Source organism: Delphinus delphis, chromosome 4 (assembly GCF_949987515.2).
Source record: "Delphinus delphis chromosome 4, mDelDel1.2, whole genome shotgun sequence".
Taxonomy (NCBI): Eukaryota; Metazoa; Chordata; class Mammalia; order Artiodactyla; family Delphinidae; genus Delphinus; species Delphinus delphis.
Genome location: NC_082686.1, coordinates 45,801,172 through 45,820,247, shown reverse-complemented (window position 1 = coordinate 45,820,247; position 19,076 = coordinate 45,801,172). Strand labels below are relative to the sequence as shown.

Genomic DNA, 19,076 nt, shown 5'->3' with positions numbered 1-19,076 from the left:
GTACCTAGCAGACATTTTGTAATAGCTTAATGATATTTAATGGATTGATTATACTATACTCTAATATAGACAAAAATGGAGAACTTGCCAATATAAATAAAACACCTGCTGAAATACGGGACTCTATTAGCTACACCTGAAAGAAAACAAGAGTATGAACTAAACAGAGTCAGGAGAAAATAGTGTTTATCAAGAGCAAAATTAAGCTATTATTTTTATACTACATTAATGTTTTATTAATGTAGATTTTTTTTATCACAGCATTGTTGTCTGTTTTTATAAATGAAATAATATGGGAAGTACTCTTGTATCTGGCTTATTTTACTCAACATAGTATTTTATATTCATCCATGTCATTGTGTACCATTAGTTTAATCAACTTTCTGTTGTATAGCAGTCCATTGTTTTCTTAAACACCGCAGTTTATCCATTCTCCTGTTGATAGACTTTTGAGTTGTTTCCAGGGTTTGGTTGTAAATAAGCTAGCTATGAATTTGTCTTTCAGTGGACATGTGCAATCATTTTCTATTCCTAGGTTTTCACCTAGAAATAGATTAGAATTGCTGTTTTGTAAGGTAGTCAGGGTCAGTGGCATAACAAGCTTATTTGACAGATGGAGTTGAAAATTTCTTAACAATGCCTCCTCTATATGATAGAAGTACTCTCAGTAATAATCACAAAATAAAATAATAATAACAATGTTCAGAAAAGAATACAAGCAATAAAAATTTTCTTTAATTTCACATTATGTCAGTAAAAAATAAAATATTATAGCATAAAAATGAAAAAGCAACAGATTAATGTTTTTAACCACATTTTTATATGTTTAAAAGAATATACATTTACATTTCTGTCACCATAATAAATAATTAATATTAGTTTCTGTTCTTATGACTCAACTTCTACAAATTTGCCAATGCTCTTCCAAATTTTTATCTTTTTTTTACACTTATATTCAATAGACCTATAACCAGAGTCATCAACATCTTTGCTATAGCTGATGGAAGAACTAAAACATACACTTTGCAAACAAAAATATCCTACCTTGCAACTAGCATGCTATTTCATTTTTGTAAATTTTAAACACAGATAGAATTTTCAAGTGATTCCCATACAATGATATAATTAAAATAACTTAAATTCTCCCTGTCTTTTTAGTCAATGTGTTCTCATTATTAATTTTTAATCTAACATTTAAATATAAGAATATGTAATACCAATGGGATTGGAGACAAAACTTCAATCTGAGTAATTTCAAACTTTTATAAGCTTATTCTTTTTTTTTAAACATCTTTATTGGAGTATAATTGCTTTACAATGGTGTGTTAGTTTCTGCTTTATAACAAAGTGAGTCAGTTATACATATACATATGTGCCCATGTCTCTTCCCTCTTGCGTCTCCCTCCCTCCAACCCTCCCTATCTCACCCCTCTAGGTGGTCACAAACCAACGAGCTGATCTCCCTGTTCTATGCGGCTGCTTCCCACTAGCTATCTATTTTATGTTTGGTAGTGTATATATGTCCATGCCACTCTCTCACTTTGTCCCAGCTTAACCTTCCCCCTCCCCATATCCTCAAGTCCATTCTCTAGTAGGTCTGTGTCTTTATTCCCGTCTTACCCCTAGGTTCTTCATGACCTTTTTTTTTTTCTTAGATTCCATATATATATGTGTTAGCGTACGGTACTTGTTTTTCTCTTTCTGACTTACTTCACTCTGTATGACAGACTCTAGGTCCATCCACCTCACTACAAATAACTCAATCTCTTTTCTTTTTATGGCTGAGTAATATTCCATTGTATATATGTACCACATCTTCTTTATCCATTCATCTGTTGATGGACACTTAGGTTGCTTCCATGTCCTGGCTATTATAAATAGAGCTGCAATGAACATTGTGGTACATGACTCTTTTTGAATTATGGTTTTCTCAGGGTATATGCCCAGTAGTGGGATTAATGGGTCGTATGGTAGTTCTATTTGTAGTTTTTTTTTTTTTTTTTAACATCTTTATTGGGGTATAATTGCTTTACAGTGGTGTGTTAGTTTCTGCTTTATAACAAAGTGAATCAGTCATACATAAACATATGTTCCCATATGTCTTCCCTGTTGCGTCTCCCTCCCTCCCACCCTCCCTATCCCACCCCTCCAGGCTGTCACAAAGCACTGAGCCAATATCCCTGTGCCATGTGGCTGCTTCCCACTAGCTATCTACCTTACTACGTTTGTTAGTGTGTATATGCCCATGACTCTTTCTCGCCCTGTCACAGCTCACCCTTCCCCCTCCCCATAACCTCAAGTCCGTTCTCTAGGAGGTCTGCGTCTTTATTCCTGCTTTACCCCTAGGTTCTTCATGACATTTTTTTTCTTAAATTCCATATATATGTGTTAGCATACGGTATTTGTCTTTTTCTTTCTGACTTACTTCACTCTGTATGACAGACTCTAGGTCTATCCACCTCATTACAAATAGCTCAATTTCGTTTCTTTTTATGGCTGAGTAATATTCCATTGTATATATGTGCCACATCTTCTTTATCCATTCATCCGATGACGGGCACTTAGGTTGTTTCCATCTCCGGGCTATTGTAAATAGAGCTGCAATGAACATTTTGGTACATGACTCTTTTTGAATTATGGTTTTCTCAGGGTATATGCCCAGTAGTGGGATTGCTGGGTCATATGGTAGTTCTATTTGTAGTTTTTTAAGGAACCTCCATACTGTTCTCCATAGTGGCTGTATCAATTTATATTCCCACCAACAGTGCAAGAGTTTTCCCTTTTCTCCACACCCTCTCCAGCATTTATTGTTTCTAGATGTTTTGATGATGGCCATTCTGACTGGTGTGAGATGATATCACATTGTAGTTTTGATTTGCACTTCTCTAATGATTAATGATGTTGAGCATTCTTTCATGTGTTTGTTGCCAATCTGTATATCTTCTTTGGAGAAATGTCTATTTGGGTCTTCTGCCCATTTTTGGATTGGGTTGTTTGTTTTTTTGTTATTGAGCTGCATGAGCTGCTTGTAAATTTTGGAGATGAATCCTTTGTCAGTTGCTTCATTTGCAAATATTTTCTCCCATTCTGAGGGTTGTCTTTGGTCTTGTTTATGGTTTCCTTTGCTGTGCAAAATCTTTTAAGTTTCATTAGATCCCATTTGTTTATTTTTACTTCCATTTCTCTAGGAGGTGGGTCAAAAAGGATCTTGCTGTGATTTATGTCATAGAATGTTCTGCCTAAGTTGTCTTCTAAGAGTTTTATAGTGTCTGGCCTTACATTTAGGTCTTTAATCCATTTTGAGCTTATTTTTGTGTATGGTGTTAGGGAGTGTTCTAATCTCATAGTTTTACATGTACCTGTCCGGTTTTCCCAGCACCACTCATTGAAGAGGCTGTCCTTTCTCCACTGTACATTCCTGCCTCCTTTATCAAAGATAAGGTGACCATATGTGCATGGGTTTATCTCTGAGCTTTCTATCCTGTTCCATTGATCTATCTTTCTGTTTTTGTGCCAGTACCATACTGTCTTGTTTACTGTAGCTTTGTAGTATAGTCTGAAGTCAGGGAGCATGATTCCTCCAGCTACATTTATCTTTCTTAAGATTGCTTTGGGTATTCAAGGTCTTTTGTGTTTCCATACAAATTGTGAAATTTTTTGTTCTAGTTCTGTGAAAAATGTCCGTGGTAGTTTGATAGGGATTGCATTGAATGTGTAGACTGCTTTGGGTAGTAGAGTCGTTTTCACAATGTTGATTCTTCCAATCCAAGAACATGGTATATCTCTATATAAGCTTATTCTTAAAATGAGTACAAATAGCTGAATTCCCATGCATCTAGAGCAACTGTTAAATGGAAGTTCTCTGAATAAACTTCTAAACAGAATGTACTCTTTATTAATGCTTCTTTAATAACACATGCTAATTTAAATTTATATACATATGTGTAATACTTAACAGTAATGGCAGCAGTTGTTTCAAACAGACTAACAAAATATTTTTTTCATGAAGGAGCATACTATTACTGGTATCATTTAGAACTGCTAACAAATAACAATAAAAAGCAGGCTTGAGAGACAGAGTCAAGATGGTGGAGTAGGAAGACCCTGAATCCCTGCATGTGTTTGAACTTAAATGACTATCATTTTAAACAAGTAGATATAGTTATAGGTCAATATATATATAAGAACATCAAGGTAACCATAAATTAAATACCTACAATAGATACACAAAAAATAAAATGAAAGGAACCTAAACGTAACATTAAAGAAAATCATCAAGCCACGAGGGAGTGGACTAGAAGAAGAAGAAAAGAATAGAGAAGAACCATAAAAACAACCAGAAAATGAATAACAAAATGGATATAAGTACATACTTATCAATAATTACTTTAAATGTCAATGGAGTAAATTCTGTAATCAAAAAACACAGGGTAGCCAATTGGATTTAAAAAAAAATCAAGACCCATCTATATGTTGCCTACAGAAGAGTCACTTCAGAGCTAAAGACACAGATAGACTGAAAGTGAAGGAATGGAAAAAGGCAACCCATGCAAATGGAAAAAAACAAACAAAAAAAGCTGGGGTAGCTATACCCATATCAGTCAAAATAGACTTTAAAACAAAGTCTGTAATAAAAGAGAAAGAACTGCTTTATATAATGATAAAGGGGTTGATCCAAGCAGAAGATATAACATAAATAAACATATGCACTTAATATAAGAGCACTTAAATATAAAAAGCAAATATTAACAGAGAAATTGACAGTAACACAATAATGGTAGAGGACTTTAATACCCCACTTACATCAATGGATTGATCATGCAGACAGAAAGTGAGTAAAGAAACAGCAGCCTTAAATGACACATTAGACCAGATGGACTTAACAGATATTTATAGGACATGCCATCCAAAACGAGCAGAATACAGACCTTCCACCCTTCACAAAAATTAACTCAAAAAGGATCACACACCTAAATATAAAATGCAAAACTATAAATCTCATAGGAAATAACAAAGGAGAAAACCTAGATGACTTGGCTATGGTGATGCCATTTTAGATACCACACCAAAGGCATAATCCATGAAAAAAAAACAAAAAACAGAACAAGCTAGACTTCATTAAAATTAAAAAGTTCTGCTCTGCAAAAGACAATGTCAATAGTATGAGTGTGTTTCATGTTTGGTAATTGCAGTCATTGTTGCTATTGTTGTGGTCATCCATTTACAATGCTTGGTGTCAGTTTATTTATCTCTTGTAAAAATAAAATACAGTGTGTGTGAAAAAAATTATGGGTAACACTAAGCAATGTGTTCTTTAATTTTTCATCAAGCACATAATAAATATTTGAATATTGAAAAAAAAGACAATGTCAAGAGAATAATACAAACTACAATATGGGAAAAAATATTTGCTAGACACATCTGGTAAAAGACTATTGTCCAAACTATACAAAGAACTCTTAAAACTCAATAATAAGAAAACAAACAAACAAATAAAAAAAGAAAACAAACAACCCAATTTTAAAATGGGACAAAGACCTTAACGGACACCTCACCAAAGAAGTTATACAGATGGCAAATAAGCATATAAAAAGATGCTCCACATCATATGTCTTCAGGGAAATGCAAATTAAAATGAGACACCACTACACATCTACTAGAATGGCCAAAATCTGGAACAGTGACAATACCAAATGCTGAAAAGGATGTGGAGCAACAGAAACTGTCATTCATTGCTGGTGGGAATATGAAATGGTACAGCCACGTTTGAAGACAGTTTGGTGGTCTCTTACAAAACTAAACAGATTCTTACCATATGATCCAGCAATTACACTCCTTGGTTTTTACCCAGTGTAGTTGAAAACTTATGCGCCCACAAAAAAACCTGCACACAGATGTTTACAGCAGCTTTATTCATAACTGCCAAAATTGGGAAGCAACCACGATGTCTTTTATAGTAGGTAAATGGATAAATAAACTGTGGTACATCCAGACAATGGAATATTATTCAGTGCTAAAAGGAAATGAGCTATCAAGCCATGAAAAGATATGGAGGAAACTTAAATGCTGTGAACTGTTAACAGCTCTTTAAAAATTGTCTTAAAAACAAAAGAGGAGAGAGTTCTGGAGATGAATGGTATTGATGGTTGCACAATAATTTGAATGTACTTAATACATACCTAACTGTTCACTGAAAAATGATTAAGATGATCAATTTTATGTTATGTATTTTCCCACAATTTCTTAATTGAGGAAAAAATTAATTATATTTCTATATATTAACAATGTATAATTGGAAGCCAAAATTTTAAAAACCAGTGCCATTTATAATAACTCCAAAAATATAAATACTTAGGCACTAAATCTAATAAGATATGTACAAGATGCTGAAAACTATAAAACACTATTGAAAGAAGCCATAAAAGACCTAAGTAGAGACATACCATGCTCTGTGATTGGAAGATTCAACGTAAGATGTCTATTCTCACCAAATTGACCTACATATTTAATGCAATACCAATCAAAATCCTAGCAGAATTTTGTAGATGTAGAAAACTGACTGTAAGACTTATACAGAAGAACAAAAGAACTAGAATAACTAAAACAGCTTTGAATAAGAAGAATGAAGTTGGAGGATTTTAAGATTTATTTACAATAAAGCTACAGTGATGACAGTATTTGCAAAGGTGTAGTAACGTAGGCCAATGTAACAGAATAGGCTTTCTCCTATAGGCAATATGAAAACATGTTAACCAGAGAAAAGAAGTTAGAAAAAAGAAGTATCACTAATAGAAATCTGGCAAAAGCAAACGGAAGAGAGTAAAATAGAAAGCCTGCAGCAAGAAGGCTGATTGAGGTATTTATTTATGTTAGTGGCAAAACAGTCTAGTGGCATTGGGAAGACAAGGGAACTAAAAAGAAAAAAAAAAAGTTCTGAAGGAAAAAAACAAATAAAACAAAAACATTCAAGCCTTGAAAAGGTAGGGGGTCAAAGATGACTTCAAAATTTCAAGACTGGAAGAGTAGGGGAATGCTGGTAGTTTTGATCAAAGTCATGATGTTGGAAATGCAAAGACTACATTAATAAAGATGAATAAGATTGGCAGTTAACAATTATGTTAATTTTGTATTTTCAATGTACTAGACATTGTGTTAAACACATGGTATTATCCCATCAATTCTGACTATAATCCTAAGAGATAGGTCCTAGTGATGTCATCCCGAATTGACATATGAAGTAGCTGACTCAGAGAAAAATATCCAGCCATTGCCAATGTTCACACATCTAGTAAGTGCAAGAATTAGGATTTGCACCTAGGAAGTCTGTTGCCAAAGATCACATTCTTAACCACTATATTCGATTGCCTCTTCAGGGATTTCAGAAATCATCTAAATCCATCTGCCTAATGAATACAGAAGAGGAAATGGAAGCCCAGAGAGGTTAAGAAGCTTTCTAAATATCATACAGTTAAGTGCCATATCCCAACCCAGAGCTGTCTCCTAGCTCCTTATCCCATGTCCTTTCAATACATTACTCATGACACGCACTTTATTTTGATGGAAAGTCTCATTTTTATTGAAGTATAGTTGATTTACAATGTTGTGTTACTTTCTGGTGTACAGCAAAGTGATTCAGCCTATATATAGGCTTTTTTTTTCATATTATTTTCCATTATAGTTTATTACAAAATATTGAAGATAGTTCCCTTTACTATATGGTAAGACCTTGTTGTTTATCTATTTTATAAATAGTAGTTTGTACCTGCTAATCCCAAACTCCTAATTTACACCCCCCCCCCCTTTCCCTTTGGTCTGTTTTCTATGTCTGTGAGTCTGTTTTGTAAGTAAGTTCATTTGTATCACCTTTTTAGATTCCACATATAAGTGATATCATATGATATTTGTCTTTCTCTGGAAAGTTTCTTTTTCCAGTGTTCACCTCTATAGCCTAGCGTTCCCAGAGATAAAACGAAATGCTGTTCTTATATCTATAAAAGATGCTTTAAAATATGCTCAGTGTTCAGTCTTCACGCAAGGTAAATAATTGCGTTTTCCTGAATAAAAGGGAGTTTCTTTTTGCCTGAATCTTGCCATTATATTATTAATCTTTTCATTTACTTTTGCAGAATATAAGTGCTAATCATTTAGTTTGTGGTTTTCATTTCATAAGGAAGAGAATGCTTAAACAATATTGTGTAGTCTGTGCTGCCATCTCGTGGTTATATTGTATTATTACACTATGATGAAGATTGCATTCCTGTCACCCACTTTCCACTAACGTGGAGTCCCCCGCTCCCATCACTGTTGATTCTGTAATTCAGGAATGAAGTGGGAGTGGAATGTAAGAGGGCAGTGGGTTGGAAAGATGCTCTATCGGGGCTCTGGTAATTCTGTGAAACGGAAGAGAAAACACCATTTATGAGTGAGAGCAAGGTTTTTTGGAGGGATAGCAAATGCCTCCTAGTGGCTGCTCTTGACATGGCCATGTTATATTGCATTTCCAATGCACCAAAGGATAGCTAGTGGGAAGCAGCCACATAGCACAGGAAGATCAGCTCGCTGCTTTGTGACCACCTGGAGGGGTGGGATAGGGAGGGTGGCAGGGAGACGCAAGAGGGAGGGGATAAGGGGTTATATGTATACATATAGCTGATTCACTTTGTTATACAGCAGCAACTAACACAACAATGTAAAGAAATTATACTTCAAAAAGATGTTAAAAAAAAAAAGCAAATGAATTGTGTGCTTACTCTCTCCAGTCTTAGTTTCCCCATATACAAAAAAAGAGAAGGATGTAGGTAATCTAAATGATCTCCAAAGATCTTTGCATATCAACATTCTATGACTCTACAATTTCCCACTCAGGATATTTTGCCTACTTGGCATCATGCGGACACAGGGGGAAATCTGTGGAGGCTTGGAATTCGTTATTGTTGTTGTCAGATGTTCTTGATCCAATATAAATAAGACCTCCACTTACCTTGTGTTTTCTCTTTGTAAGCAAAATAGCTGCATATCCCAAGATGAATATTGAGGACACAGCCCTGCTATCCAAGTGTTCCCTTTGGCTCCCTGCCAAAGGAATAGAAACTGGCTGACGTCATCAGAATGGAAGGAGAGTGAACAGGAGGCAATTTATGTGAGGGAGAGCTTCAACCTTTACAAAGCCTCCAGTGACCCTGTGATTATTTTGTTTCCTGGTAGTTACCACTTTCTAATTTTGACAGATGTGGTTTTCCGCTCTTTTCTTGAGAAGCTTACTGGGTTTGCAAAGAAAGCACTAAAGGGATAAGGAGCAGATTCAGCAACAACAGAGACAGATGTCTTACTGTGATTGAATTGAAACCCCAAGACCTTCTGTGAGCCAACTCTTTGTATCCTAGGCCATTGCCTTATTTTTATTTTTATGCAGACTTAAAATTCATAACTAACAAATTTTAAACTGCGTTTACTCCTCCCTTAATGTTAATGTTGATATGGATAGTTGTTCTAGCAAAGATGATTCAATGAAGAGGTCAGATGGATTTGTGTCATTTCTACAGTGTTTCTACAGTGTGTCATTTCTGCAGGGCACGCTGATATGATTAAGTGATGGTGAGGACGCATATGACCTGCCAGACATTCGTGAAAAACATATGTCCCCCAGAATAGCTCCACTGCCTGCCTGACAGGTGGATGAAATTCTACTTTAGTGCTTCATTCCTTCAGCTCAAAGTATTGTTACAAGAAATACCCACTTGCTGTCTTGCCTACCCTTCATCAGCTATCAATATTTCATTATGAGCTTAAAAGTTTAGTAGTCATCAAAAGTAGTCATGAGAGGAGCTTCAAGATGGTGGAAGAGTAAGACGCGGAGATCACCTTCCTCCCCACAAATACATCAGAAACACATCTACACGTGGAACAACTCCTACAGAACATCTACTGAACGCTGGCAGAAGACCTCAGACCTCCCGAAAGGCAAGAAACCCCCCAGGTACCTGGGTAGGGCAAAAGAAAAAACCGAGACAAAGAATAGGGACAGGACCTGCACCAGTGGGAGGGAGCTGTGAAGGAGGAAAGGTTTCCACACACTAGGAAGCCCCTTCGTGGGCGGAGACTGCGGGGGGGCGGAGGGGGGGAGCTTTGGAGCCATGGAGGAGAGCACAGCAACAGGGGTGCGGAGGGCAAAGCGGGGAGATTCCTGCACAGAGGATCGGTGCTGACCAGCACTCACCAGCCCGAGAGGCTTGTCTGCTCACCCGCCGGGGTGGGTGGGCGCTGGGAGCTGAGGCTCGGGCTTCGGAGGTGCAAGGAGAGGACTGGGGTTGGCGGCGTGAACACAGCCTGAAGGGGTTAGTGCACCACGGCTAGCTGGGAGGGAGTCCGGGGAAAAGATCTGGAATTGCCTAAGAGGCAAGAGACTTTTTCTAGCCTCTTTGTTTCACGGTGCGCGAGGAGAGGGGATTAAGAGTGCCGCCTAAACGAGCTCCAGAGATGGGCGCGAGCCGTGGCTATCATCGCGGACCCCAGAGACGGGCATGAGACTTCATGGCTGCTGCTGCTGCAGCCACCAAGAATCCTGTGTGCGAGCACAGGTCACTATCCGCATTTCCCTCCTGGGAGCCTGTGCAGCCCGCCACAGCCAGGGTCCCGTGATCCAGGGACAATTTCCCCGGGAGAACGCACAGCACACCTCAGGCTGGTGCAACGTCACGCCGGCCTCTGCCACTGCAGGCTCGCCCTGCACTCCGTACCCCTCCCTCCTCCCAGCCTGAGTGAGCCAGAGCCCCTGAGTCAGCTTCTCCTTTAACCCCATCCTGTCTGAGTGAAGAACAGACGCCCTCAGGCGACCTACACGCACAGGTGGGGCCAAATCCAGAGCTGAACCCCGGGAGCTGTGCAAACAAAGAAGAGAAAGGGAACTCTCTCCCAGCAGCCTCAGGAGCAGTGGATTAAATCTCCACAATCAACTTGATGTACCCCGCATCCGTGGAATACCTGAAAAGACAACAAATCATCCTAAAATGAGGTGGTGGACTTTGGGAGCAACGATATATACATATTTGTTCCTCTTTTCTCTTTTTCTGAGTGTGTATGTGTATGCTTCTGTTTGTGATTTGTCTGTATAGCTTTGCTTTTACCATTTGCCCTAGGGTTCTGTCTGTCCGTTTATTGTTTGTTTGTTTGTTTTAGTATAGATTTTAGCACTTGTTATCATTGGTGGATTCCTTTTTTGGTGTGTTTGCTCCCTTCTTTCTTTCCTTCTTTTTTTGTTATTTAAATTTTTAAATTTTCAATAATTATATTTTATTTTAATAATTTGTTTTCTTTTTTTCTTTCTTTCTTTCTTTTTTTCTCCCTTTTATTCTGAGCTGTGTGGATGTCAGGGTCTTGGTGCTCCAGCCAGGAATCAGGCCTGTGCCTCTGAGGTGGGAGAGCCAAGTTCACGACATTGGTCCACCAGAGACCTCCCAGCTCCACGTAATATCAAACAGTGAAAGCTCTCCCAGAGATCTCCATCTCAACGCCAAGACCCAGCTCCATTCAACGACCAGCAAGCTACAGTGCTGGACACCCTATGCCAAACAACTAGCAAGACAGGAACACAATGCCACCCATTAGCAGAGAGGCTGCCTAAAATCACAATAAGGCCACAGACACCCCAAAACACACCACCAGATGTGGACCTGCCCACCAGAAAGACTTATCCACCAGAACACAGGCACTGGTGGATCCACTTATCCACTTATCCACAGCCTCATCCACCGGAACACAGGCACTAGTCCCCTCCACCAGGAAGCCTACACAACACACTGAACCAACCTTAGCCACTGGGGGCAGACACCAAAAACAATGTGAACTATGAGCCTGCAACCTGAGAAAAGGAGACCCCAAACACAGTAAGTTAAGCAAAATGAGAAGACAGAAAAACACACAGCAGATGAAGGAGCAAGATAAAAACCCACGAAACCTAACTAATGAAGAGGAAATAGGCAGTCTACCTGAAAAAGAACTCAGAATAATAATAGTCAAGATGATCCAAAATCTTGGAAATACAATGGAGAAAATACAAGAAACGTTTTACAAGGACTTAGAAGAACTAAACAGCAAACAAACAATGATGAACAACACAATAAATGAAATTAAAAATTCTCTAGAAGGAATTAATAGCAGAATAAGAGAGGCAGAAGAACAGAGAAGTAATCTAGAAGATAAAATAGTGGAAACAACTATTACAGAGCAGAATAAAGAAAAAAGAATGAAAAGAATTGAGGACAGCCTCAGATTCCTCTGGGACATTAAACACACCAACATTTGAATTATAGGGCTCCCAGAAGAGGAAGAGAAAAACAAAGGGACTAAGAAAATATTTGAAGAGATAATAGTAGAAAACTTCCCTAATATGGGAAAGGAAATAGTTAATCAAGTCCAGGAAATGCAGAGAGTCCCATACAGGATAAATCCAAGGAGAAACACACCAAGACACATATTAATCAAACTATCAAAAATTAGATACAAAGAAAAAATATTAAAAGCAACAAAGGAAAAGCAACAAATAACATACAAGGGAATCCCCATAAGGTTAACAGCTGATCTTTCAGCAGAAACTCTGCAAGCCAGAAGGGAGTGGCAGGACATATTTAAAGTGATGAAAGGGAAAATACTACAGCCAAGATTACTTTACACAGCAAGGATCTCATTCAGATTTGATGGAGAAATTAAAACCTTTACAGACAAGCAAAAGCTAAGAGAATTTAGCACCACCAAACGAGCTTTACAACAAATGCGAAAGGAACTTCTCCAGGCAGGAAACACAAGAGAAGGAAAAGACCTACAAAAACAAACCAAAAACAATTAAGAAAATGGTAATAGGAACATACATATCGATAATCACCTTAAAAGTAAATGGATTAAATGCTCCAAACAAAAAACAGAGACTGGCTGAATGGATACAAAAACAAGACCCATATATATGCTGTCTACAAGATAACCACTTCAGACCTAAGGACACATACAGACTGAAAGTGAGGGGATGGAAAAAGATATTCCATGCAATTGGAAACCAAAAGAAAGCTGGAGTAGCATTCTCATATCAGACAAAACAGACTTTAAAACAAAGACTATTACAAGAAACAAAGAAGGACACTACATAATGATCAAGGGATAAATCCAAGAAGAAGATACAATAATTGTAAATATTTATGCACCCAACACAGGAGCACCTCAATACATAAGGCAAATACTAACAGCCATAAAATGGGAAATCAACAGTAACACAATCATAGTAGGGGACGTTAACACTCCACTTTCACCAATGGACAGATCAACCAAAATGAAAATCGATAAGGAAACACAAGCTTTAAATGATACATTAAACAATATGAACTTAATTGATATTTATAGGATATTCCATCCAAAAACAACAGGATATACTTTCTTCTCAAGTGCTCATAGAACATTTTCCAGGATAGATCATATCTTGGGTCACAAATCAAGCCTTGCTAAATTTAAGAAAATTGAAGTCATATCAAGTATCTTTTCCGACCACAACGCTATGAGACTAGATATCAATTACTGGAAAAAATCTGTAAAAAATACAAACACATGTAGGCTAAACAATACACTACTTAAGAACCAAGAGATCACTGAAGAAATCAAAGACGAAATCAAAAAATACCTAGAAACAAATGACAATGAAAACACAATGACCCAAAACCTATGGGATGCAGCAAAAGTGGTTCTAAGAGGAAAGTTTGTAGCAATACAATCCTACCTTAAGAAACAAGTAACATCTCAAATAAACAACCTAACCTTACACCTAAAGCAATTAGAGAAAGAAGAACAAAAAAACCCCCAAAGTTGGCAGAAGGAAAGAAATCATAAAGATCAGATCAGAAATAAATGAAAAAGAAATGAAGGAAACTATAGCAAAGATCAATAAAACTAAAAGCTGGTTCTTTGAGAAGATAAACAAAACTGATAAACCCTTAGCCAGACCCATCAAGGAAAAAAAGGAGAAGATTCAAATCAATAGAATTAGAAATGAAAAAGGAGAAGTAACAACTGACACTGCAGAAATACAAAGGATCATGAGAGATTACTACAAGCAACTCTATGCCAATAAAATGGACAACCTGGAAGAAATGGACAAATTCTTAGATAAGCACAACCTTCTGAGACTCAACCAGGAAGAAATAGAAAACATGAACAGACCAATCACAAGCACTGAAATTGGAACTGTGATTAAAAATCTTCCAACAAACAAAAGCCCAGGATGAGATGGCTTCACAGGCGAATTCTATCAAACATTTACAGAAGAGCTAACACCTATCCTTCTCAAACTCTTGCAAAATATAGCAGAAGGAGGAACACTCCCAAATGCATTCTATGAGGCCACCATCACCCTGATACCAAAACCAGACAAAGATGTCACAAAGAAAGAAAACTACAGGCCAATATCACTGATGAACATAGATGCAAAAATCCTCAACAAAATACTAGCAAAATGAATCCAGGACCTTATTAAAAGGGTCATTCACCATGATCAAATGGGGTTTATCCCAGGAATGCAAGGATTCTTCAATATATGCAAATCAATCAATATGATAAACCATATTAACAAATTGCAGATTAAAAACCATATGATCATCTCAATAGATGCAGAAAAACTTTCGACCAAATTCAACACCCATTTATGATAAAAACCCTCCAGAAAGTAGGCATTGAGGGAACTCACCTCAACATAATAAAAGCCATATAAGACAAATCCACAGCCAACATCGTCCTCAATGGTGAAAAACTGAGACTATTTCCACTAAGATCAGGAACAAGACAAGCTTGTCCACTCTCACCACTATTATTCAACATAGTTTTGGAAGTTTTAGCCACAGCAATCAGAGAAGAAAAATTAATAAAAGGAATACAAATTGGAAAATAAGAAGTAAAGCTGTCACTGTTTGTAGATGACATGATCTTATACATAGAGAATCCTAAAGATGCTACCAGAAAACTACTAGAGCTAATCAATGAATCTGGTAAAGTAGCAGGATACAAAATTAATGCACAGAAATCTCTTGCATTCCTATACACTAATGATGAAAAATCTGAAAGAGAAATTCAGGAAACACTCCCATTTACCACTGCAACAAAAAGAATAAAATACCTAGGAATAAACCTACCTAAGGAGACAAAAGACCTGTATCCAGAAAATTATAAGACACTGATGAAAGAAATTAAAGATGATAGAAACAGATGGAGAGATATACCATGTTCTTGGATTGGAAGAATCAACATTGTGAAAATGACTCTACTACCCAAAGCAATCTACAGATTCAATGCAATCCCTATCAAACTACCACTGGCATTTTTCACAGAACTAGAACAAAAAATTTCACAATTTGTATGGAAACTTAAAAAACCCCGAATAGCCAAAGCAATCTTGGGAAAGAAAAACGGAGCTGGAGGAATCAGCTCCTGGACTTCAGACCATACTACAAAGGTACAGTAATCAAGACAGTATGTTACTGGCACAAAAACAGAAATATAGATCAAGGGAACAAGATAGAAAGCCCAAAGATAAACCCACACACATACGGTCACCTTGATTAAGGAGGCAAGAATATACAATGGAGAAAAGACAGCCTCTTCAATAAGTGGTGCTAGGAAAACTGGACAGCTACATGTAAAACAATGAAATTAGAACACTCCCTAACACCATACACAAAAATAAACTCAAAATGGATTAAAGACCTAAATGTAAGGCCTGCCACTATAAAACTCTTAGGAGAAAACACAGGCAGAACACTCTATGACATAAATCACAGCAAGATCCTTTTTGACCCACCTCCCAGAGTAATGGAAATAAAAACAAAAATAAACAAATGGGACCTATTGAAATTTAAAAGCTTTTGCATAGTAAAGGAAAACATAAACAAGACGAAAAGACACCCCTCAGAATGGGAGAAAATATTTGAAAATGAAGCAACTGACAAAGGATTAATCTGCAAAATTTACAAGCAGCTCATGCAGCTCAATATCAAAAAAACAAACAACCCAATCCAAAAATGGGCAGAAGACCTAAACAGACATTTCTCCAAAGAAGATATACACATTGCCAACAAACACATGAAAGAATGCTCAACATCATTAATCATTAAAGAAATGCAGATCTAAGCTACAATGAGGTATCATCTCACACCAGTCAGAATGGCCATCATCAAAAAATCTAAAAACAATAAATGCTGGAGAGGGTGTGGAGAAAAGAGAACCCTCTTGCACTGTTAGTGGGAATGTAAATTGATACAGCCACTATGGAGAACAGGATGGAGGTTCCTTAAAGAACTGAAAATAGAACTACCATCTGACCCAGCAATCCCACTACTGGGCATATACCCTGAGAAAACCAAAATTCAAAAAGAGTCATGTACCACAATGTTCATTACAGCTCTATTTACAATAGCCAGGACATGGAAACAACTTAATTGTCCATCAACAGATGAATGGATAAAGAAGATGTGGCACATATATACAAATGGAATATTATTCAGCCATAATAAGAAATGAAATTGAGTTATTTGTAATGAGGTGGATGGACCTAGAGTCTGTCATACAGAGTGAAGTAAGTCAGAAAGAGAAAAAAAAAATACCTTATGTTAACAGACATATATGGAATCAGAAAAAGAAAAAAGTCATGAAGAGCCTAGGCGCAGGACAGGAATAAAGACGCAGACCTACTAGAGAATGGACTTGAGGATATGGGGAGGGGGAAGGTTAAGCTGGGACAAAGTGAGAGAGTGGCATGGACATATATACACTACCAAATGTAAAACCGATATCTAGTGGGAAGCAGCCGCATAGCACAGGGGGATCAGCTCGGTGCTTTGTGACCACCTAGAGGGGTGGGTTAGAGAGAGTGGGAGGGAGGGAAGAGATATAGGGATATATGTATATGTATAGCTGGTTCACTTTGGTATAAAGCAGAAAGTAACACACCATTGTAAAGCAATTATACTCCAATAAAGATGTTAAAAAGAAAAAAGTAGTCATGAGATGCTAGGATGTAGAATTTTGATACGGAGGATTTGTAAAGCACAGATTAACTGATAAATCAGAATTTCCCAAACTGGGTGCTCTGGAGGAGCACTTTTTTTGAGGAATATTAGTAAGTCTGGTGGATTTTTTTTTTTTTTTTTTATGGAGATCTGAGGTCAACCTAGCTTGGGAAACACACAATTCAGCAGAACTAAACAGGATTTTTTCTGATGCTTTTAATGTAACAAATATTTATTAAACACTGATTATATGCCAAAAATGGTTACAAGTGTTTAGGATACCCCAGGGAACAAAACAGACAAAGAATGCTTCCTTGTAAAGCTTACATTCTAGCATGATTAGACAGAGAATGAATAATAACTATAATAAGTAAATTGTATAAAACATGCTAAGTGGAGTATATGGTAGATTGGTAACAGGTGTTTGAAGGAAAGGGCGCATACTGCATTTTTTAAAGGGGGGTTAGAGTATACTTCATTGAATAAACGATATTTGAGCAAAGATTTAAATTTGTTAAAGGAGTTAGTCATATAGATCCTTGAGTGGGTCAGAATCTATATGATGGGTGGGTCAGGCAAGTGTGACAATCTGTGCAAAGACCCTGCTGTGAGAGTGTGTTTGGTGTGTTCCAGGAACCACAGAGGCCAGTATTTCTACAGCCAGTGGTGGGGGAGGGAACAGTGGAGAAGGCAAGGAAGAGGAAGGAACTGTAGATTAGGTAAGGCTTTCCTAGCCTTTGTAAAGACTTTTCAAATTGAAGAAAAGGAGAAGCCATTGCAGAGTTTTGAAGAGAAGAGTTACTTGACCTGACTTATATTTTTAAAGGATCACTGGTGGCTGTGTTGAGCATTAACTGAAACAAGGCAAGGGAACAAGCAAGGAGACAGGCCACCACCGCAATAATTCAAGCAACAGATGATGATGACTAAAAGGCCAGGGTAGTAGCTGAGATGCTGGTGAGAAGCACTTGGATCCTGGTTGTATTTTTAAGGTGGACTGGACAAGGAATGTCAGAGACAGGAGTAAAGAACGGACAGTGTTGTTATCAGTTGAGATAGAGAAGGCTATTGGTGGGCTAGGGGGAGTGATATTAACAAACTTACTTTTGGACATGTTGAGCTTGAGATACTTATCAGACATCCAAGTAAGCAGGCAGTTGGATATGTGTCTTAGTCTGTTTGGGCCGCTATCACACTATACCACACACTGGGCAGTTTATAAACAACAGAAATTTATTTCTCACAGTTCATGTCCAAGATCAGGGTGACAGTTTGGTCAGATGAGGGCTGTGTTCCAGGTTGCAGACTTCTTGTTTTATCCTTACATGGTGGAAGGGGTGAGAGATCTTTCTGGAGCCTCTTTTATGAGACCATTCATCCCATTTTTGAGGGCTTCATCCTAATCACCTCCCAAAGCCTCCACCTACTAAAACCATCACCTTTGAGGGTTAAGATTTCAGCATTTGTATTTGGGGGACACAAATATTGAGACCATAGGAATATGAGATGGAATTCTGTGAGAAAAGCCTGGACTGATTATATAATTTGGGAGTGTATGTACAGTTCTTAAAGCCTTGAGACTGGCTGAGATCACAGAATGAGTGAGTTGGTAGGAAAGAAGATACTAAAGTACTGCAGTGCTGAGCACAGGGCCATTCGAGTACTGTGAAATCTGTTAGAGGAAGGGAGATAAGATAATAGAACCAAGCAGGAATGAGGAAGATGTAAGAGGAAAACAGGCAAGTCCAGTATCCCAGAGGGCAGGTGAAGAAAATATTTCAAGTAGGGAGAGCTCAGGTGTGTCACTGTTGCCAGCAGATCTAGTAAGATAAGCACTGAGGCTAGACAATTGAACTCACATCCTCCCCATTGCTGAAGGAGGAGAGCATTTTCACTGAACCGTGTGATGTGAACTGTGAATCCCCAACCTAGACTGGGGACTCACAGTTGGCAAATTATGCCCCGTGGGCTGTATCCATCCCACCAAATGGTTTTTATAGTGTTTAATTGGGGGAGAAAAGAGAAGAAGATTTCATGATACAT

At 37.7% G+C, this 19,076-nt stretch overlaps 1 protein-coding gene across 1 annotated transcript in view; it reads left to right on the top strand.

The window, feature by feature from the left end:
- The window catches only part of GABRR3 (gamma-aminobutyric acid type A receptor subunit rho3), a 93,071-nt gene that overhangs the window by 31,948 nt on the left and 42,047 nt on the right, over nt 1-19,076 (top strand). The window contains 1 exon segment of the mRNA XM_060010123.1: nt 7,933-8,036. Coding sequence (XP_059866106.1) covers nt 7,933-8,036 — 104 coding nt within the window.